The sequence below is a fragment of the Neofelis nebulosa genome, chromosome 3, assembly GCF_028018385.1.
Source record: "Neofelis nebulosa isolate mNeoNeb1 chromosome 3, mNeoNeb1.pri, whole genome shotgun sequence".
Lineage (NCBI taxonomy): Eukaryota > Metazoa > Chordata > Mammalia > Carnivora > Felidae > Neofelis > Neofelis nebulosa.
In genome coordinates, this window is record NC_080784.1 from 24,839,959 (window position 1) to 24,859,649 (window position 19,691).

The window sequence follows — 19,691 nt, forward strand, 5'->3', positions numbered from 1 at the left end:
GAAGCTTAAAAAGATAATTTTGTAAAATGCAATCAGAAAACAACTTATACATTGGGAGAGTCTGGAATCAAGTCTCTGTGCAAACTTTGGAGAAAGCACTTTGTTTGCCACACAGAGGAGACAGGGATGGGAACACAACGGTGAGATCTGTGCAGCTAGCTGGTTTCCTGCCCCAAGGACAGGTATTCATAAGTGTAGGGGAGGAAAGATAATTTTCCACTTACCCCTGTGAGTTCTTGGCTGAGGCCCCTGTAATAAAGGACAGATTAACAAAACAACAGCAGCAACAACAACAAAACCCAACACGCAGAAATTTATTAACATGTATGACTCATTTATACATAGGAGATAACCAGGAAAAATGAATAACCAAAAGATGGCATAGAATTCAGACTTAAATGCCATCGTAATAAGGAAAGGGGAGTGGAATATGAGCCTCTTAGAGGAGAGAAAATTTTTTAGATAAGATGAATGGGCCCTTAGAAGAATAAATGGGAGGTGTGATCGTTTGTGGCAATGTGTGTCTGGGTGTGATATCAACTTCTGTTCTCCTTACATGTTAGAGGAGTCCGCCCTCCCTGCTTGATGATACTCCCAGGGAGAGAATTTATGACAAGGGAGTTTCTTTGGAGGACTTCTCTTTAGGTAGATGAGAGGAGTTCAGCAAAAGCCTCTCCCTGCATTTGCTGGTTTTCAAATGCCTAAGCTCAATGTATCTATATGCTAAGGTGGCATATTTTGTGTGGCATATTTTGCAATCCTTTATTTGGAAGGGTGATTTCTTGGTTTCGTTACAGCAAAATTATTACAATAAATAATATATATTTCTTTTATTTTTTTATGTTTATCTTTATTTTTGAGAGAGAGAAAGGGGGTGGGGCAGAGAGAGAGGGAGAGAGAGGATCCAAGGCATGCTCCCATGTGGGGCGTGAATTCATGAACCGTGAGATCATGACCTGAGCCAAAGTTAGACGCTTAACCAACTGAGCCACCCAGGCACCCCAATAAGTAATTTTTTAAACCATTTTTTTTATACCTGAGAAGATAAGGATTGATCTTATTATGCAGAGGAAGTATTTAGTTTCTTTCATTTAATCTCTGTAAGATTATTTTGTTTCTGTATAGGAAGCCATTTTTCTATCACTGTTTCACTTCTATTCATTTCAAATATATTAAACAATGGGAAGTTTCTTTTTTTTTCCAATTCCAAATTACCAAGTAAAAATGAAGGGAAAAAAACTACAATTTTTAAAAGCTGGGAGACAGATGGGGGTTGAAAGTAAGTGGGTTCTATAACATAGCCTCTTATGTTATTCAAATTACTACTTTTCCCTTGTTTTCTAAAGCAAATTGGGGTATTACGTTATGTTTCCAAATTCTATAATATCCATTTTTTATCATTTTACTGATGTTTTTAATCAGTAAAAGCAAATATATCGATTTCTTCATAAATTCTAAAATGATACAATTTTTTCACAGAAAATATATTCACTGGCAGATAGTGGGTTAAGGAAGGAAAAGCTCTAAGAATCAATACATGTTTATATTTTACATAAGTTACTATATATTGTATTATTTAATCTTTACAATATGTTTTAAAGGTAGGTCAATTTACTGTCGATTTGTAGATAAGGAGATGACTCAAATTCATGTTTAGAGTTACATAGATAGTGTATGGCAAGAACACTGTCAAAATTTAAAACTTCATGAATGTCATCCTCTGACCTTGAAGAACACACACCTCAGAAATGAAGGAAGAACAAATTCATTTATTCAGATCTTTATGAACATCTGCTGAATGCAGGACACTATCATTGGACAAATGGCAGCCACAGAATATTTGTTTGTTCAGTAAATGCTTTGCACACCTATGTTTCTCCTTGAAGGAATTAAAGCAACAAACATCTCAAAGTCCCTGTCCTCCTATGGCTTCTCTTCTATAGGAGGTGCCCCCCCCCAAAACAACAACAACAACAACAACAGATGAATATTTAATTTACTACTAAGTGGGGGCGCCTGGGTGGCTCAGTCGGTTAAGCGGCCATCTTCGGCTCAGGTCATGAATTCGCGGTGTGTGAGTTCGAGCCCCGCGTCAGGCTCTGTGCTGACAGCTCAGAGCCTGGAGCCTGTTTCAGATTCTGTGTCTCCCTCTCTCTGACCCTCCCCCATTCATGCTCTGTCTCTCTCTGTCTCAAAAATAAATAAACGTTAAAAAAATAAAAAAAATAATTTACTACTAAGTGGAGAAAGGTTCTGTGAAGACACATGGACCAGGGAGAGGGAAATAATGAAGATAGAGGGGTAAACCATGCTATTTCATATGACATAGTTACAGAATGCCTGGCTCAGAAAAAAAAAATGAGATTTGAATAGAAAACAAACTCTCCAGTGCTCTGTGGAACTCTACCTCTCCTATTTCTCTGTCTTCACTTGACATTCAATCTCTTTACTCCTGCCCCCACTGCTAGACCCAGAACATGACAGTCAAGTTCTTTCCTCTCTGAAATGCTCTTACCTTGATGGAGACATAGCTCCCCTCTTCATGTTCTTGTGGACATGACTCAGTATTTGGTTTTCTGGGGCTCAGTTGGTTGAGCTTTCAACTCTTAATTTTGGCTCAGGTCATGATCTCACAGTTCATAGGTTAGAGCCCCGCTTGGGCTCTGAACTGATGGTGTGGAGCTTGTTTTGGATTCTCTCTCCCTCTCGCTCTGCCCCTCCCCTGCTCACAGGCTCTGTCTCTTTCTCAAAATAAATAAATAAACTTTTTAAAAAGTTGTGTTTCCAATGAGGCTTTAACAGGTTACCTTTTCTAAATGGCAGCATACATTTTCATTATCCTCCTTTCTTGCAGTATTTAGCTGCTTGCTACTCTCTCACTTACTGTATGTTTTATTTATTTTTGCTTGTTCTTTGTGCGCAGCTCGAGAACATAAATCCCATGAAGGCAGGAATTTGTGTTTATCTTCCCTGCTGCATGGTTAGATTCTAGAAAGATGCCTTGTGTGTAGAAAGTGTTAAATTAATTTTTGTTAGATATATAAATAAATTGACCGTATGCTTTGGGGATATGTTCCTCAAAACTAAGCATTAGAGGCAAGAATTAAGGCAGAAGTTGGAAAACTTTAAAGTAATCTTGTCATGATGTGAGAAATGCTGGCAATGAGAACTGATACAGATATATGTGAAAAATGTGAGATATAAAAGTGGAACTACATGCCCCCCCCAAAAGAGACATGGGATCTAAGCATCAATAGATTTTATCTTTTTAATTTATTTTTATTTTTATTTTTTTAGCTATAATGACTTAAAATATTGTGCCATGATCAGTAGAATCAGGGGCGCAATGATGGAGTTAAAATTAGAGATATGTCTTTGAAGAAAGTTATTTCAAAAAGCCACCATTACCAGCCACATGATATCATCTAGTCCAATCAAGGGCATGAAATGGCTGCAACTTTTCCAATTCCCAAATGGAAAAAAAGAATATATATATATATATATATATATATATATATATATATATATAAAGAAAATATATATATATTATATGTATATATACACACATATATATGTATACGTATATGTATATATATACATATATATATGACATTGTATGATATTATTTTGAATTAAATATAATTCCACTCTCACTGTGCTCCCTAAATAGGTAATTAGGTAACTTAGGTAAATAGGTAACTGTCTGAATTATATGCTTTCTATATATATTCATGCATCCATAGAGTCAACAAATATTTATTGAATTATTTAATGAAGTTCATGGATGTAACAGTAATGTACTAAATGGTACCATTATGATTCCCAAAGTGCCCTCTTTCCTGAGTTAAAATAAAAGTTAATTTGGTTTTAGCTTTATCAACAAACCACCAGCACAATGCCTAGCATGGAGTAAGTTTTAAGTATAGTGCCTATTAATCTTTTTGTATGATTTATAGCATACCTTACGGTGTTTGATGCTAAGGTGACTATAAAAAATGTAAGCAAAGGAGTTTATAATCTTACTGTGAGTGTAAAGGAAGAAAAATAAGTTTTCCTCTACCCTATGTGTTCTTGGTTAAGGATCCTGTAATAAAAGATTAATAGCAAAAAAAAAAAAAAAAAAAAAAAAAAAAAAAAAAAAAAACGAAAAAAACCCAAAAAACCCAGATGTTTATTAACTTGTATACCTCATGCATATGTGGGTGATATCCATAGAATAATGAGTAACCCAAAGAGACAGCTTAGAATTCAGACTAAAGTACCATCTTAGTAGGGAAAGGGGAGTGGAATGTAGGTCTCTTAGGGGAGAGGAAATTATTTTTAGGAAAGATGAATGGACCCTTAGAAGAATAGATGGGAGATGTGATAGCTTGTGACCAAGGTGTCTGGGTATGATGTTGACTTCTCTCCTATCACAAGAGTCAATCTTCCCAGGTTGATGAAATACCTGGGGATGGCATCATTGACAAGGGAGTTTCTTCTGGAGGATCTCTCTTTAGGCAGATGAGAGGTGTTTGGAGAAATCCTCCTGTACTAGCTATTTTCAAGTGTCTACAGCTAAAAATAATCAGTATGTCAAAGTATACCATTTTGGGGTGGCATATTCTGCTACTTCCTCATAAGCTGAGACAAGAAACAACCATAAAACAACAGAAAAGAGAGTGCAACGTATATCCTCCACCAGGCTCCTCAGGTAACAATAGCTAGTCAGTAACCTTAGTTTCTTAACACTAGTACTAGAAAAAGTCTGGTTTGTAGTACGTAAACCAAAGGAGATAGTGTCACTAGTTCACTTCTCTCTTCATCTTCCACCTGTGGTGGAAAGTCATCTTATATTCATGACCTATACGTGTGCCCGTCCAAGGCTAGTCTGAGTAATGATGGATGAAGCATTCAGCTCTTCTGGCCTATGTTCTCCTGAGATTCACCAGGGAGAGAGTTGTAAGGTCAGGGGCAGGCCTCAGTGGGTCACCCGTCCAGCACTGATGGAGATACCTTCTCATATTGGCACCACTTCATGATGATGTTCCAGGCTTCTGTTTATGTCTCTCCTTGTCTTTGGATGTTGAGCTGGTCTGCATTTCCTCTCTGCCCCCAGCTTGGTACATCAAAAGTGTGTCTTACCATTTATTTTCCTTTTAAAAATTCAGCAATTCACAGAGTTGAAGCCCAATTATTGGCCCAACTGCTTTGTCTTTATTTAGGCAGTCAAGATTAAGTGATGCCAGGAATAAAAAACTTGTGTTGGTTAGATTATATCGATCTTTAAAAGGTCATCTGTATTGGATACATTTAAAGCAGAGCATTCTAAAACAAAACATACTTGTTATGAATGTCTTCTTTTCCTTATCTCCAAAAGTGAGAAAACCCCAAGCAGAACACTTTTCTTAAGAGTTGGAAAATTTTATATCGAAAGAAATTTGACTAAAATTTATATACTTGAATCTGGTAAAACGTAACTAAAGTTGTCCAAGTGGGGAAAAAAAGACTTTCAATGGAGTATTTTGAAATTTGTTTGCGAGATGGTTCATAAACCCTGGTGCTTTCCAATCAATCAACAAGGCCACAGAGGCCATACTTTATCTTCTTAATGCTCATTTTGTTTTTCTACGTGTTGTTAAAATACAAGTCAGTAACACTTAATCTTTCTCTGATTCTCTTAGTATTCTTTAAACCATGGTTTCCTTATTGATTTAATTAGTGTGGGCTTTCCGCTTTCCCACCTAAAGCCCCCAGCTGTGTTTCTGGTGGTTTTCCTTCAAGATTTTCCTCTTTCTCCTGCTGTGTGTGGCGGTGCTTGCCAGTGGCCCCGTCATGCTTGTAAATCTTAATGTCATTGGTGCTCATGACTGTCTGTTGTTCTAGCTCTTAGTGTTGATGTATCTGTCAGTGAGCAAAAGACTTGTCAACCTCCTTCACAATTGTTTTAATGGCTAAGTTTTTATTGTTATTGTTTATTATTATTAGCACATGAGGGGATCAGAGAAATGAGTTACTTCAGTGTTAGCAACCTAAATCTAAGTCTATGCTTCAAAAGCTGTGAATTGACTTTTCAGCCAATTAAATACGAAGAACTTTTCCTATACAAAAGCATATAATTTGGGGACGCATAAACTACGTCAACTAAGCTAGGGATGGCTATTGGGTCACTGAAAATTCTCTCTTTACATGTCCACATTTTTATAGAACTTTTATTCATCTGGGAATGTGTTTCTCTTTTAATGTCTATTCAGGTTTCTTTTTTTTTTGTCAGGCTTGGCTAGAATGCTATTCTATTTCCTATCTCAAGAGGCAGCCCATTGGACTCAGATATCTTTCATCATTCTTGAAATTCAGTTGCTGGCTGCTTCTTTTCCAGGCTGTAAAAACTGACTACAGCATTTTCCATAAACCAACTGGAAAAAGAAAGCCATTTAAAATGGACATTTTTCTTAAATGGCAAAATTTAACTACCACCTTGTTGGAAAATGCCTTCGAGAATTAAGTGTCATAGACAGGCAGACATTTAAATTGCCATGGTAAGTGGACTTTACTGTATTGTTTTCAATCTCTCTCAACATTAGTAGCTGTTTAGAGACTCATTTTCTGGGAACAGAAAATAAAATGCCTTTCTGCTTTGTAAAATTCAAAACATATAATTTGAACACTTCAACCATTTTTATTTTTAAATGAGATTTCGATCATATCTTTGAAAATTAATTCCAATATAAATACTCATATAGTCCTTATGTAGGTGATCACTAGCTAAGGAGGTAGAAAATAAAGTATTAAAATGAGTATGTTTACCATTTAAAATGAAAATGGCACTTTAACATCCTACTTTCCTACTCCCATATTGCTCTTATACAAGTCAGTGTAATATTCATTTGAGAGCTGAGGAAACTGGGGCAGAGAAAGGCTAAGTGACTTGCCCTTGGACGCACAGAATAGAATGGCCAGGCTGGGATTGCAACTTGGCACATAAATCTTGCTTGTCCCCCATCCCTTGTCTGAACAAATAACATAGACAGTTGTAATGTTAAATCTAACATGATCAGCACTTAATGAACAGTGACACCAACATGATTTACCACTCCTCCTAGAATATAAGCTATTCCCATTGAGCAGGTTAAGAGGTTTTGGAACCAAGATTCAATTTTTATGGTTATATGACTGTTGATTATTGCTACTTAACTGTACCAAGTACCAGCTCCATAATCAGAAATTAAAAGAAATTTCCCACATCATCCAGCTTACTTTCCAGGAGGCATTTGTTTTATATTCATATTTCCTATAACAGGGAATACATGGGCCAGGGCTGAGCGGAAACTGGATGCTCATTTTACATTTTGATTTTAAGGAATCAAATTAGTGCGTGAGATAAATAAATAATTTGCTATTTCCTTCCAGTCTATGTGCTTACATCTCTGCATTATATCCAGTGTTTATGTGAGTAGTAGTATAAAACTGTCCAATATGATATTTAAAAAACAACTATATCAGATATATCACTTCCATTGTAAAACTGGGTTTTCTTTCGAGCTGTATCATCAGACTGACAATTTAGTGGCAGAATCTGGACTGGAGAAAAGAAGTTCTCAATACTTGGACTTGAACTAACTTTCTAATGTCCTCAAGCATTTGTGCGGTTTGAGAGTCCTTTTTCTACTTTTGGTAAAACTCAGATTTTAAAAAGCTTTGTTGCACAACTTACCTCCACACTTCTCACTTCTTGAGGCCATTTTTAAGTTGTTCAAACTCCCTCCCTTTTAGCGTCCTGAGTATACAGACATGTAGTGGGGTCACCTGGTCATCTTTCAGACAATATTTCTCCCTTATAAGACATAAAACAGGGCGTTCCATTAATAGATTTTATTTCTACCCTTAATTTAACCAACACCAATTTAAAATAATTATCTTATGCATTGTACTCTCCCTTAACATCTTCTTTTCTTTCTGTTCTCATGAATATTAGCAGAGGTCACATTTTCTTTAGCCTTTCCTGTCTATCCAGTAAGATGCCATGTCTAACAGATGCCCTCCTATTTCCACTCCCAGTTTTAGAAAATAAATAATAAAACCTCACTGAAAGAGGGTGAAGACTATTGTGGTCGGCAAGAAGATGGTGATACATACAAACATACATTCTAGGTCCCACACAGTGAAATCCATATGGAGCAAGTTTGTGGTCATGGAGCTTCTGCAGAAGTTTTCTGTGAAGGAAGGAAGCGGGTCTTTTTGCCACATGTCCCCAAGCCAGGTACCTGTGGACTTGAACCACAACACAGCCCCTTTCAGTTTCGCATATGCTGATGTGAGTCAGAATACTAGAGTAATAGGACCAAGAGTGATTCTCAGGGGATTAGGCTAACTCTAACCTGTGTCTGTCACTTTCTGGAGCCTAGCTTGGCTCATCCTCTGCCATTGTCACTAGTTTTTCAATCGCCACCTCACTGAGAATGCACACACAGCTCATCTCTGGATCTCAGCTTTGTCCCCTCAACTATTGGCCCTATGTTAAATGTCCTCCTTTCTTTTCTGTTCTCTAGATCATAACCTGTGTGTAAACTGGCCCTGGCCCCTGATTAATACTCCAACACTGGATTCCAGACTCTCATCTGAAATCCCTTTTCTTTGCTTTTCATTACCCCCTCAAAAATGGTCTGTACTCACTTTCTCCACTTCCTCATTTTCGGTCTTCTCCTTAGCCTACTGTAGTTAGGCCTTTGAATACTCGAGAGACCCCTTTTAACTCTCTTCCTAGATTTTCATCATTTTAGTTTCATGTCAGGAGTCACTTTCTTTGTGAGGCATTCTCTTTTCACTGCTAACATCTTTCTACCATTTTTAAAGGAGACTCCTCCAATATAGCACCATGCCTATTATCTTCTTAGCATCTATCACTATTTAATATTATATTACTTATATACCTATTATATTATTGTATTTCTCTTATTGTTATCCCCTTCTGTGAGGCAAGGGAATAATAGCAAATGGTCTCTGCTACTCTAGTTAATTTCTCTCACATTTCTAGCTGAGTAGACTTCACCAGAATTCCCCAGGGCTAGATTATTAGTGATGAACCATGGTTAGGTCAGTCCAGATTAATTGATTCTTGTCTAGATTTTTATTATGTGTTATTAAGTTTACTGAACAAAATAACCCTTTTCTGTAAACCAGAGAAAAATATTGGAGAGAAATATTGGAGAAAAATATTGAAAAATTCACAAAGTCTAATTCTATTTGCCAATGCATCTTTCATTTAACCTCATAAAATCATGCCAGACATTTTATTCGTATTATCAGGATTTTGAAAGTATGTTTCTTTGTAAATAAAGCACAAAGTCCAAATTTAAATAAGTTCTTTCCTGGATTTCAGGCCAACACAAGTAAATGCATTTACCTTAATGTGAATGCTGATAGCCGTCTTGATCCAAGAAGGCTGAAGACTTCTTTGGTATTAACTAAGGGAACACTGGGTCTTATAAGTTATTTGATCCTAATAAATGCTTTGTAGACCTGGTATATAGTGTGAAAAACTAAGATGAAGAAGGTCCTAATTCCTTTAGGAAGCCAGGAATACTGTACAGAACCTTGAAAACCAAAATAATCGCAAAGAACATACTGCAAAGTACGATGTTGAATTTATATTGCACAGGAAAGTAGAGAGGACTTAGCCAGAGTGACACCTCAGTGAGGTGATGTTTCCTCTTAGGAAATCGTAATCATCTCTTTTTCTCTCTTAGGAAATCCATTTTGCTGATCTGAGAAAATAAGCATCTCTGCAAGTGTATGTTTGTTTGATAGATTACTTTAGAATGGCGATATCATTTAGGGAAATGATTTTCTATTTTGTTTGTAGAATTCTCAGAATGCCTAGGGAACCAAGATATTTCAGGATATTTTTAATCTTGAAAATGGATCAACATTTACCATTTTAGACAAAGGCTGTAAAAGTTTCAAATCTAGGATAGTTTGCTTAATCTCTCAGAGTACATTGTTTTTCTTCTTTGCTAGTACTACTACTTTAATGTAACGGCTACTGAAAGGTTTTGTGATCTTAAAAAAAACACTTAGGTCTGTGAGGTTTAAGAAAAAATGAAGTGTTTTTTTTTTAAACATTTATTTGTTTAATTTGGGAAAGAGACAGAGAGTGCCCGCGTGAGAGAGTGGAGGAGGGGCAGAGAAAGGGAGAGAGAGAATCCCAAGCAGGCTCTGTGCTGTCAGCTCAGAGCCCGATGCAGGGCTCAATCTCATGGACTCTGAGATCACAATCTGAACGAAAATGAATTTAGCCACCCAGGCACCACCCCAAAAATGAAGTTTTTTTAAAGCAAACTCTATACTTGTCTTTTTGCAGCTTGGATACTCTAAAAAGTATTTTGTGATAAAGAAGATTTATAAAGTAATAGTGTTAATCTCCTCTTTAAGAAAACAACATTGAATTTCTTGAGATGATGAAAATAGCTTTAATTAAATAACAGATTTTTATGTGTTCTTAACAACCTTTTCTCTCACCCTTTTGTTATTCCATTTGCTTTACAAAATAGTTAGTGGCTTTTGATATAGGTACAGAATTTCTATTGCTTTACCAAAAAAAAAAAAATGTTATTCTTGAAAGACCATTTCCTCTGTGATTTGTGTTTGTTTTGTTTCAGAGACTTAGCTAAGTTCTCACTTCTTTTCGAAGGCACATTAATCTCACCTTCTCACCTTCATGTCTAACTAGAATTTGTAGAAATAGAATATTCTAAGAAAGAACGTTGCTTTAATATGAGATGAAAAGCAATGCATGATCTAAGTAGTGATAGCATTTGTGCCTTTTCCCAGACAAGCTATACGAGGAGGTCTCCTGCTGGCCAGTCATGCATAGCCAGGCTTGTGCTCTCTCCTGCTCTCTTCCTACATCTATGTGCTTCCTTTCCTTAGTCCCTTCCTTAGCCTTTCCTTCAGTGGTGGTGGTCCCTAGAGTTCCTTTCATCTTCTTCTTATAATACATTTTCTATTTTGTAGTCATAACTGTTGTTAGAACTATAAAGTCTCCACCGCAATCCTTAGGCAAAGTAAATCCCCCTGGTCTGCTGTCATCTCTTATAACACTTATAGTACACAGCAGTTAATATGTTGTGTATCTCCCCTCTAAATAGGAATCTCAGTAAGGACTAAAGATTTTCACTAGTCTCAAGGAAACATGAAATATTAACCTCAATAAAAATGACAGTAAGCAAACAAGTAATTCTTTATATAATGAAATAATTTGCTCTTGATTATCTAATATTACCACCTCTAATTCATTTAAAATTCTGATTTAACATATACAAGAATTTTTACTCTATGAATTATAGTACTCCTCATTAAAAAAATAGAGCAAAATAACACTGCATCAATATAATTTCTAGTTAGAGCTCTAAAATAAAAAAAATTGGGAAAAAAAATGGATGTTAGCAGTTATCAATATATGGTTCCACATTTTACTTAGAGTAGGATTGGTTCAATGAACACTAATACTTATACTCTTGTGGTACATATTTTCTATAACATATATAGGCACCCCTCAGGTATATTACAGGTTCTGTTCTAGACCACCACATAAAGCAAATATTTTTATAAAGTGAATCAAATAATTTTTTTTGGTTTCCCAGTGCATATAAAAGTTATGTTTAAACTATTATACTGTAGTCTATTAAGTGTGCACCAACATTATGTCTAAGAGAACAAGGTACATACCGCAAGGAAAAAATACTTTATTGCTAAAATATGCTAAGCATCGTCTGAGCTTACAGTGAGTTGTGATCTTTTTGGTGGTGAAGAGTCATAGAGGTTGATGACTGCTGACTGCTCCTGGTGGTGGTTGGTGAAGGTTAGGGTAGCTGTGGCAGTTTGTTAAAATAAGACAACACTGAAGTTTGTTGCATCAGTTGACTCTTCCTTTCACAAATGATTTCTCTGTAGCATGCCATGCCGTTTGATAGCACTTTATCCGCAGTAAAACTTCTCTCACAATTGGAGTCAGTCCTCACAAACCCTGCTGCTGCTTTATCAACTAAGTTTATGTAATAGCCTAACTCTTTTGTTGTCATTTCAATAATCTTCACAGCATCTTTACCAGGAATACATTCCATCTCAGGAAACCACTTTCTTTGTTCATCCATAAGCATAAGAAGCAACCCCTCATTCGTTCAGGTTTGATCTTGAGATTGCCCCGATTCAGTCCCTGATCTAATCCTCGTTCTCTTGCTCTTTCCACCACATCTGCAGTGTCTTCCTCCACTGTAGTCAGGTAACTCTCAAAGTCATCCATGAGGGTTGGAAGCCACTTCTTCCAAGCTCCTGTTTATGTTGATATTTGGACCTCATCTCATGAATCGTGAATGTTCTTAATGGCATTTAGAATAGTGAATCCTTTCCGGGTTTTCATTTTATTTTGCCCAGATCCATCAGAAGAATCACTGTCTATGGCACCTAGCCTTATGAAATGTATTTCTACCTGAAAGTCAGAATTACTCATTGATCCATGGACTGCAGAATGGATCAGGCATGAAAACAACATTAATCTGGTTGTACCTCTTCATCAGAGCACTTGGATGACCAAGTGTATTGGCAGTGAGTAGTAATACTTTGAAAATAATCTTTTCGTGAGCAATAGTTCTCAACGGGGGACTTAAAATAGTCACTAAACCATGTTGTAAACAGATACGCTACCCTCCAGGCTTTGTTGTTCAATTTGTAGAGCATTTGCAATGTGGATTGAACATAATTCTTTAGGGCCCTAGGAATTTTGGAAGGGTACATGAGCACTGGTCTCAACTTGAAGTCTTCAGACGCATTTGTCCCTGACAAGAGAGTCCTTTGAAGCTTTGGAAGGCAGGCTTTGACTTCTCCTTTAGATATAGAACTCCTAGTATCTTCTTCCAGTAGAAGCCTACTCCATCTCCACTGAAAATTTTTTTGTTGAGTGTAGCCTTCTTCATGACTTATCTTAGTTAGTTCTGGATAACGTGCTGCAGATTCTACGTCATCACTTGGCCTTTCACCTTGCAGGCTTTTGTGTTTGGAAATGGCTTTTGTATTTCTACCTCATGATCTAACCTCTGTTAGCTTCACCTTGTCTTCTGCAGGTTCCTCACCTCCCTCAGCCCTCATAGAATTGAAGAGTTAGGGCCTTGCTCTGGGTTAGGCTTTGGCTTAAAGTAATGTTGTGGCTGGTTTGATTTTTTTTTGTCCAGACACTAAGACTTTCTCTATATCAGCAGTAAGGCTATTTTGCTTTCTTATCCTCATGTGTTTGAGACAGTGGCACTTTCATTCCCTTCAAGAACTGTTTCTTTGTATTCACATCTTGGATAACTGTTTGGCCCAAGAAGACAAGGCTTTGTCACTCAACTTAATCATTTCTAGCTTTTGATTGAAAGTGAGACATGCAACTCTTCCTTTCACTTGAACACTTAGAGGTCATTGCAGGGTTTTTTGTGTGTTTGTTAAGTTTTTACTTAAATTCCAGTTAGTTAACATCCAGTGTAATATCAGTTTCGGGTCTATAATACAGTGATTCAACACTTCCATATAGTATCTGGTGTGCATCACAACAAATCATTGTAGGGTTTTTAGTTGGCCTAATTTCAGTATTGTTCTATCTCAGGTAAAAGGCAGGCCTGAGGAAAAGGAGACAGAGAGGGAATGGCCACTCGGTGGAACAGTCAAAACACACAGTTATCAATTAAGCCATCATCTTATACGGGTGTCGTTCATGGTGCCAAAACAATTATTAGTCACATCAGAATCACTGGGCATAGATCACTACAACAGATATAATAATGAAAGTTTGAAATATTGTGAAAATTACTAAAATGTAAGACACAGATTTATTTTTTTTTTTTATTTTTTATTTTTTTTAATTTATTTTTGGGACAGAGAGAGACAGAGCATGAACAGGGGAGGGGCAGAGAGAGAGGGAGACACAGAATCGGAAACAGGCTCCAGGCTCCGAGCCATCAGCCCAGAGCCTGACGCGGGGCTCGAACTCACAGACCGCGAGATCGTGACCTGGCTGAAGTCGGACGCTTAACCGACTGCGCCACCCAGGCGCCCCGTAAGACACAGATTTAAAATGAACAAATGCTGTTGGAAAAAGTCACCGATTGACTTGCTTAACTCAGCATTGCCACAAATCTTCAATTTGTCAATAGCATAGAATCTGCAAAGCACAATACAGTGACACACAATGCAATGAGATATAACTGTATTTTTTATATTACTTGACAGGTAATTATAATTCTTCGCTGATGCTGTTTTTATTTTGGTGTATTTATTCAGCATTATTTCCGTTGTAGTAATTGTTTAATGGACACAACACAATAAGAGAATTCAGAAAAGACCTAAGGAGAAAAAACACTAAACTAAAAAAACTTATTGCCTTAGAGAAAATTATATTTTATAAAAATTATTTTTTATCCCTCAGGTAATAAATATTTTATTCTAAAAATTGTATACCTAGTACATATTCTTTGAGTTTTCTTAACCATACTTCTTGGTTGTATTGGGCAGAAAATAACGGATTAGCCTTTTGAAAGAATTAACTTCAAACCTAAATTTATACATTACCAAGGAATACTACCTCCCCTTTTCCAGAATGGACTTTTGCATATATCAATATGTTATATAATATTATATAATTAGATAGTACAGTGTTGTGTTTTGTGTTTTTTAGAGATCAATTTTATTTTGAGAACTCATTGAAATACAACTAAAATAAATAACCAACAAAGTTCTAAGTAAAAGCACCAACCAAATAGCTAAATCTATATAATTCTAAATGAAAGTGTATTTTCTTCCCGTTGGTTCTTTCAAATGCACTTACATTTTACTAGAACATATACACTGAGCCACTGATACCCTGTATTTTTAGATAAAGGTACAGAAATGTCTTGAGATACAGTTGGTCTCTGTCTACCCCAAGAAACAGGTGACACTTATTCCAAGAGTAACTGGGATGTGCATTGAATTTTAGGTTATAGACACCAGGGAGTAGAGCTGCACCATCATCACTCTCCAGAGAAAAGGTTACTGTTAGAATTGGGCAAATCTGACTGAAAATAATATACATCTCAGAAACACCACAGCTAGTTGAACAGCTCTAAAATGCAGCATCAGTGATGTGATAGGAGGCATTTTGTAAGATTTTAATCAATTTTAATTTAATTATTTAATTTTCAATACACAGCAATAGTTCTTTGAACACTTACTACCCATCTGTAGGTATGTTGTATCTTTTGGGTTAAAAACAAAACAAAACAGTTTTTTAAGAGTCTCTTATGGTTTGGCTCCCTCCCTCTCTAACTTTTTTTTTTCCCTGCCCCTCCCCCCATGGTCTTATGTTAAGTTTCTCAGGATCCACATAAGAGTGAAAACATACGGTATCTGTCTTTCTATGTATGACTTATTTCACTTAGCATCATACTCTCCAGTTCCATCCACGTTGCTACAAAAGGCCGTATTTCATTCTTTCTCATTGCCACGTAGTACTCCATTGTGTTTATAAACCACAATTTCTTTATCCATTCATCATTTGATGGACATTTAGGCTTTTCCATAATTTGGCTATTGTTGAAGGTGCTGCCATAAACATTGGGGTACAAGTGCCCCTATGCATCAGCACTCCTGTATCCCTTGGGTAAATTCCTAGCAGTGCTCTTGCTCTTAAAAACTGAGAATAAACAGGGTTGATGGGGGGCGGGAGGGAAGGAAAGTGGGTGATGGGAATCGAGGAGGGCACCTGTTGGGATGGGCACTGGGTGTTGTATGGAAACCAATTTGACAATAAATTTCATATTAAAAAAATAAATGCTAGGAAACAAATAAATAAATAAATAAGTAAATAAATAAATAAATAAAACCCATTGGTTTTAGTTTTGAATGTTTCTTTTTTTTCTTTTGTTCTTCTTCTTTTTTTTCAGATGACTCGAGAACAATACATACTAGCAACACAACAAAACAACCTGCCAAGGGCTGAGAATGCACAACTTTACCCAGTGGGGATTTATGGATGGCGAAAGAGGTGCTTATACTTCTTTGTCCTTCTGCTGTTGGTTACCATGATAGTTAACTTAGCCATGACAATATGGATATTGAAAGTGATGAATTTCACCGTGGTAAGTACCACCATGATTTTATACCTACTGCTTTTGGTTCAAAGACGATACAGTGCTGTTATTTTTATTTTTTAATTGAAAGTTATTTTTCTTAATCTTTACAAGTATGTGTCTTGAAATTCCAAAGACTGTCATGTATTATTTTAAGACTACATTCAGTATGTATCCGTGACACATGTATATTACTATCTGCCATTTAAGTATGGGAAATTGAGATCATGAGATAGTACAGAATCCCGATTCATTAGCAAGTTAGAAAACTTTCAACCTATAAGCTTGAACTATTGCTTGCTAAACCTGGTAATGTAGGAAATGAGTTGTTTAGAGATGATATTTGATATTAAAATTAATATTAAATTTCACAAGTACCTTTAAAATACTTTGCGCAGAGTATTTACCTTCCTCCCTATGCTTTCTGTGTAACATACTGCATGATCAAATCTAAACTCTGGAATTTCTCCTGGGCCACATGGACCAATGTCTGTAATTGTGACCAGATGGTGATCTCATTTTTTGGAGCACAAGCATGGTAAATATAAAACCAGAAATTAAATCACTCTTTCATGAAAAGTAATAATATAAAATATATAACTCATTGATGGATTTTGCTTTAATTTATTGTATGTGTACTATAAAACAATGAGCATGACTTATCTGGGAAAAATTACTTCAGGAAAGTCTAGTTGAGCTCACTTCATATTTTCTGGCTAAATTCTTAAATTTTTCGACTCTGCCTTTAAAGCTTTCTGCCTTTCCTTAAAGACTTCAGATATCTTCACATTGAAGCAGGTATCTTACACTTGCTGACCAGACTGCTGTTAATCCTTAGAACTCTGCGTCCTCAGGGGCAAGTATAAAGCTGGCTGTTTAACTTCACTGATCTTTGTGTACTGGGCTGTTGCTGCTGCTTTTCTTTTCTTTTCTTTTCTTTTTTTTTTTTTTTAAACTCTACAGTGTATTGACTTAGCCAAAAGTAGTTTATTTCTGAGTTCACTAACATACAATTCTAACTTGAAACAAAATCTTAAAAGGGAAAATGAGCCCAGCATCTGTCCATAGTGTAGGATACTAGAGTTGTGTGCAAAGACCCTGGGAAAGCAGGTGGCCTAGCCTTCCAGAGAGGAAAAACTATAACTGTACAAATCATGACAGAAGTGCATATGTTCACAGAGTAAAATGAGCTGAGCAAGGGTTCCATTTCTCTGATACGGTGCAAATTTTGAAGGGTATTCATCAAAAAGAAAAAAAAAAAAGAAAAAAAAGAAAGGCAAAAAGTTGAGCAGAACTCAGTATGTTCCAGGATTAGAGAAAATGACTATATCCTAGCGATGGACATGTGTTCAGGGTCACTGATCAAGGTCTGTGAGTCTGTGGGTGGCTAAAGGTGGAACTGGGGGCTACTAGACAAATTATTTCTTTAAGAGACTCTGTTAATACATCTGAACTGTTCCTTTGTCCCAAGAGTTGGCTCAGTGTCCCCCACCCCCACAACTGCTCCTATTCTTTTTGTTCTGAGTTCTGCTCCTGCCTCCCTTACCAATGTCCGTGCTCCGTTAATGATTCCTTTACCACATATCAGGGGCAATGTGTATAACTCTGAAGATTCTTTTATGTGTTTTTGACTATCAGCCAAATTAGCAGTTGCTGACAGCAATTTCTTTAACCTCATTTTTCTTAACAAAACAAAACAAAGAAAAATCACTTTGAAAGAAATAAAGACTATAACTTTCTCCAAGATTTGAAATTTCAAACATTTGATCATCTCTTCCAATGAGCATCTTTCTAAAACTCATGAAAGTTGTGATCAACTCTCTCACTTCAGGAGTCTTGTTTCTATCCAGTAACCAGGCCATGGGAGCTTTCAGATTCAGGCCCTGTATATTTCTCAAGCATATTTAAATTAATTAAGAAAATAAACTTAAATGCATAATTACATGGCTGCATGGATCAGGCTCCCAATACCTTGCCTCATGCTGAGGTCAAAGCTGGATAAGCCATTCAAGGGAATTAATTGAAACAATCACCTTTGTCCTCAGGATCCATGCCGGCCTCAGGGTTTCTGTCACCTGTGGTGCTAATTTGAACCTCAGCTGGCCAATATGTATGTCAACATATTCCTGGGGATAATGAAAAGGAGTTTATTTTCATAAGAGTTTTGGTATTTATTTATTTATTTATTTATTTATTTATTTATTTATGGATCTTTCTTTCTTTCTTTCTTTCTTTCTTTCTTTCTTTCTTTCTTTCTTTCTTTCCACAATGTTATTTTTTTAATAATCAAAATAGAAGGCTATGTGTTCTTCAGGCTCGGAAGCTATTTCTATGTAAGTGGCATAATTCATGTAAGTGAAACATGAAGTAATTATTGAGTCAAGATAATCTCTGTAAGGTAATATATTCTACATCTCAATGTAGTAATTCATGATTGTCTAGTGAAATTCTGCATTACTTAAATAGTTGCTGAGTTTAGCAGTTCTGAATACTGCACACCAGATTAAGTTGTATGAATTTGAAAAGTGAAATAATTTGTAATCCTCTTATATTAGAGCAGTAACAAAATCAATTTTATGTTTTCACTAGTACATTATGATTGTATCTATCTCTAGAGTGAATACCTGACACCATTTGCCATACTATTATCGTAAGAGGTAGTAAATGATGTGTAAATTTATTTGGGGTGTATTACTGATTTACACAAAATGTATTTCTCTTTCTTTATAACTGTTTCCATACAATCCATGGAAATATGTGGCTGTTAACATCTTTTATTTCAGCAGATGGGGCACGTTATTGTTACCAAAATGTTGTGGTTTGTTTTGTCTTGTTTTGTTTTTGCACAGCAAGGGTAGCTGCCTATCTGTTTTATGATGTTTCATGGAGTCTATCATTCTGACTAATATTATGCATGATCTGTATGGTTGATATGACCTTATTCTGTTTCTTATTTTGTGGAAAATAAGATCACACAGCTGCTAAGATACCCAGGTGCAGAGAATCAAGAAAACGGAAATTAGTTTATACTACAGGGTGAAAGGCTTAGGATAGATAAACACCACAATTTCCTGTCTGTGAGAGTTGGTAAATGTAGGAATGACTTGTAGAAGGAGATTGTGAAACTTCATTCTCTCAAGATCAGTATAACCCAATTACGTGTTTTTGTTGTTGTTGTTGGTTGGTTGGTATAATAGCTATGTGGTTCAATATAAATGGACTAGTTTAGAAGATCTGTCGAATCTAGGCATCCTGATAAGGCAATATTCTTTTCTTGGCTCAAGTGCTCATCCTAAGTAAGTTTGTTCTGTATTTGAAAATTGAAAATTGATATAATAATATTCATTTTAATCACGAGTACCAAGTAAATGTTGGTGGCCTCAATTGCAACTTCATTTGATTGTCTATGTTAACTAGCCATCAAAGGAAGAATGGGAAAATAAATGCCGTTTATTAAGCAAAGAGGGTGAGGAGAGTCATCAATGTTGTGACTGAGAGGTCATGAATGCCCAGATATGGGTAATAATTGGAACAATCAATCCATTGAACAATTTGGGGAAAAAAATGTTAGAA

The 19,691-nt window shown here is 36.2% G+C and overlaps 1 protein-coding gene across 4 annotated transcripts in view; it reads left to right on the top strand.

Annotated features, from left to right (window-relative positions):
* SGCZ (sarcoglycan zeta) overlaps window positions 1–19,691 on the top strand; it is a 762,749-nt gene that overhangs the window by 254,265 nt on the left and 488,793 nt on the right. For 3 of the 4 annotated variants that reach the window (XM_058720119.1, XM_058720120.1, XM_058720117.1), the window contains exon 2: window positions 15,933–16,127. In XM_058720119.1, coding sequence (XP_058576102.1) covers window positions 15,933–16,127 — 195 coding nt within the window. Of the gene's footprint in view, window positions 1–12,274; window positions 12,583–15,932; window positions 16,128–19,691 lie in introns of those variants that run through there. The other variant, XM_058720118.1, reaches the window with a different exon arrangement.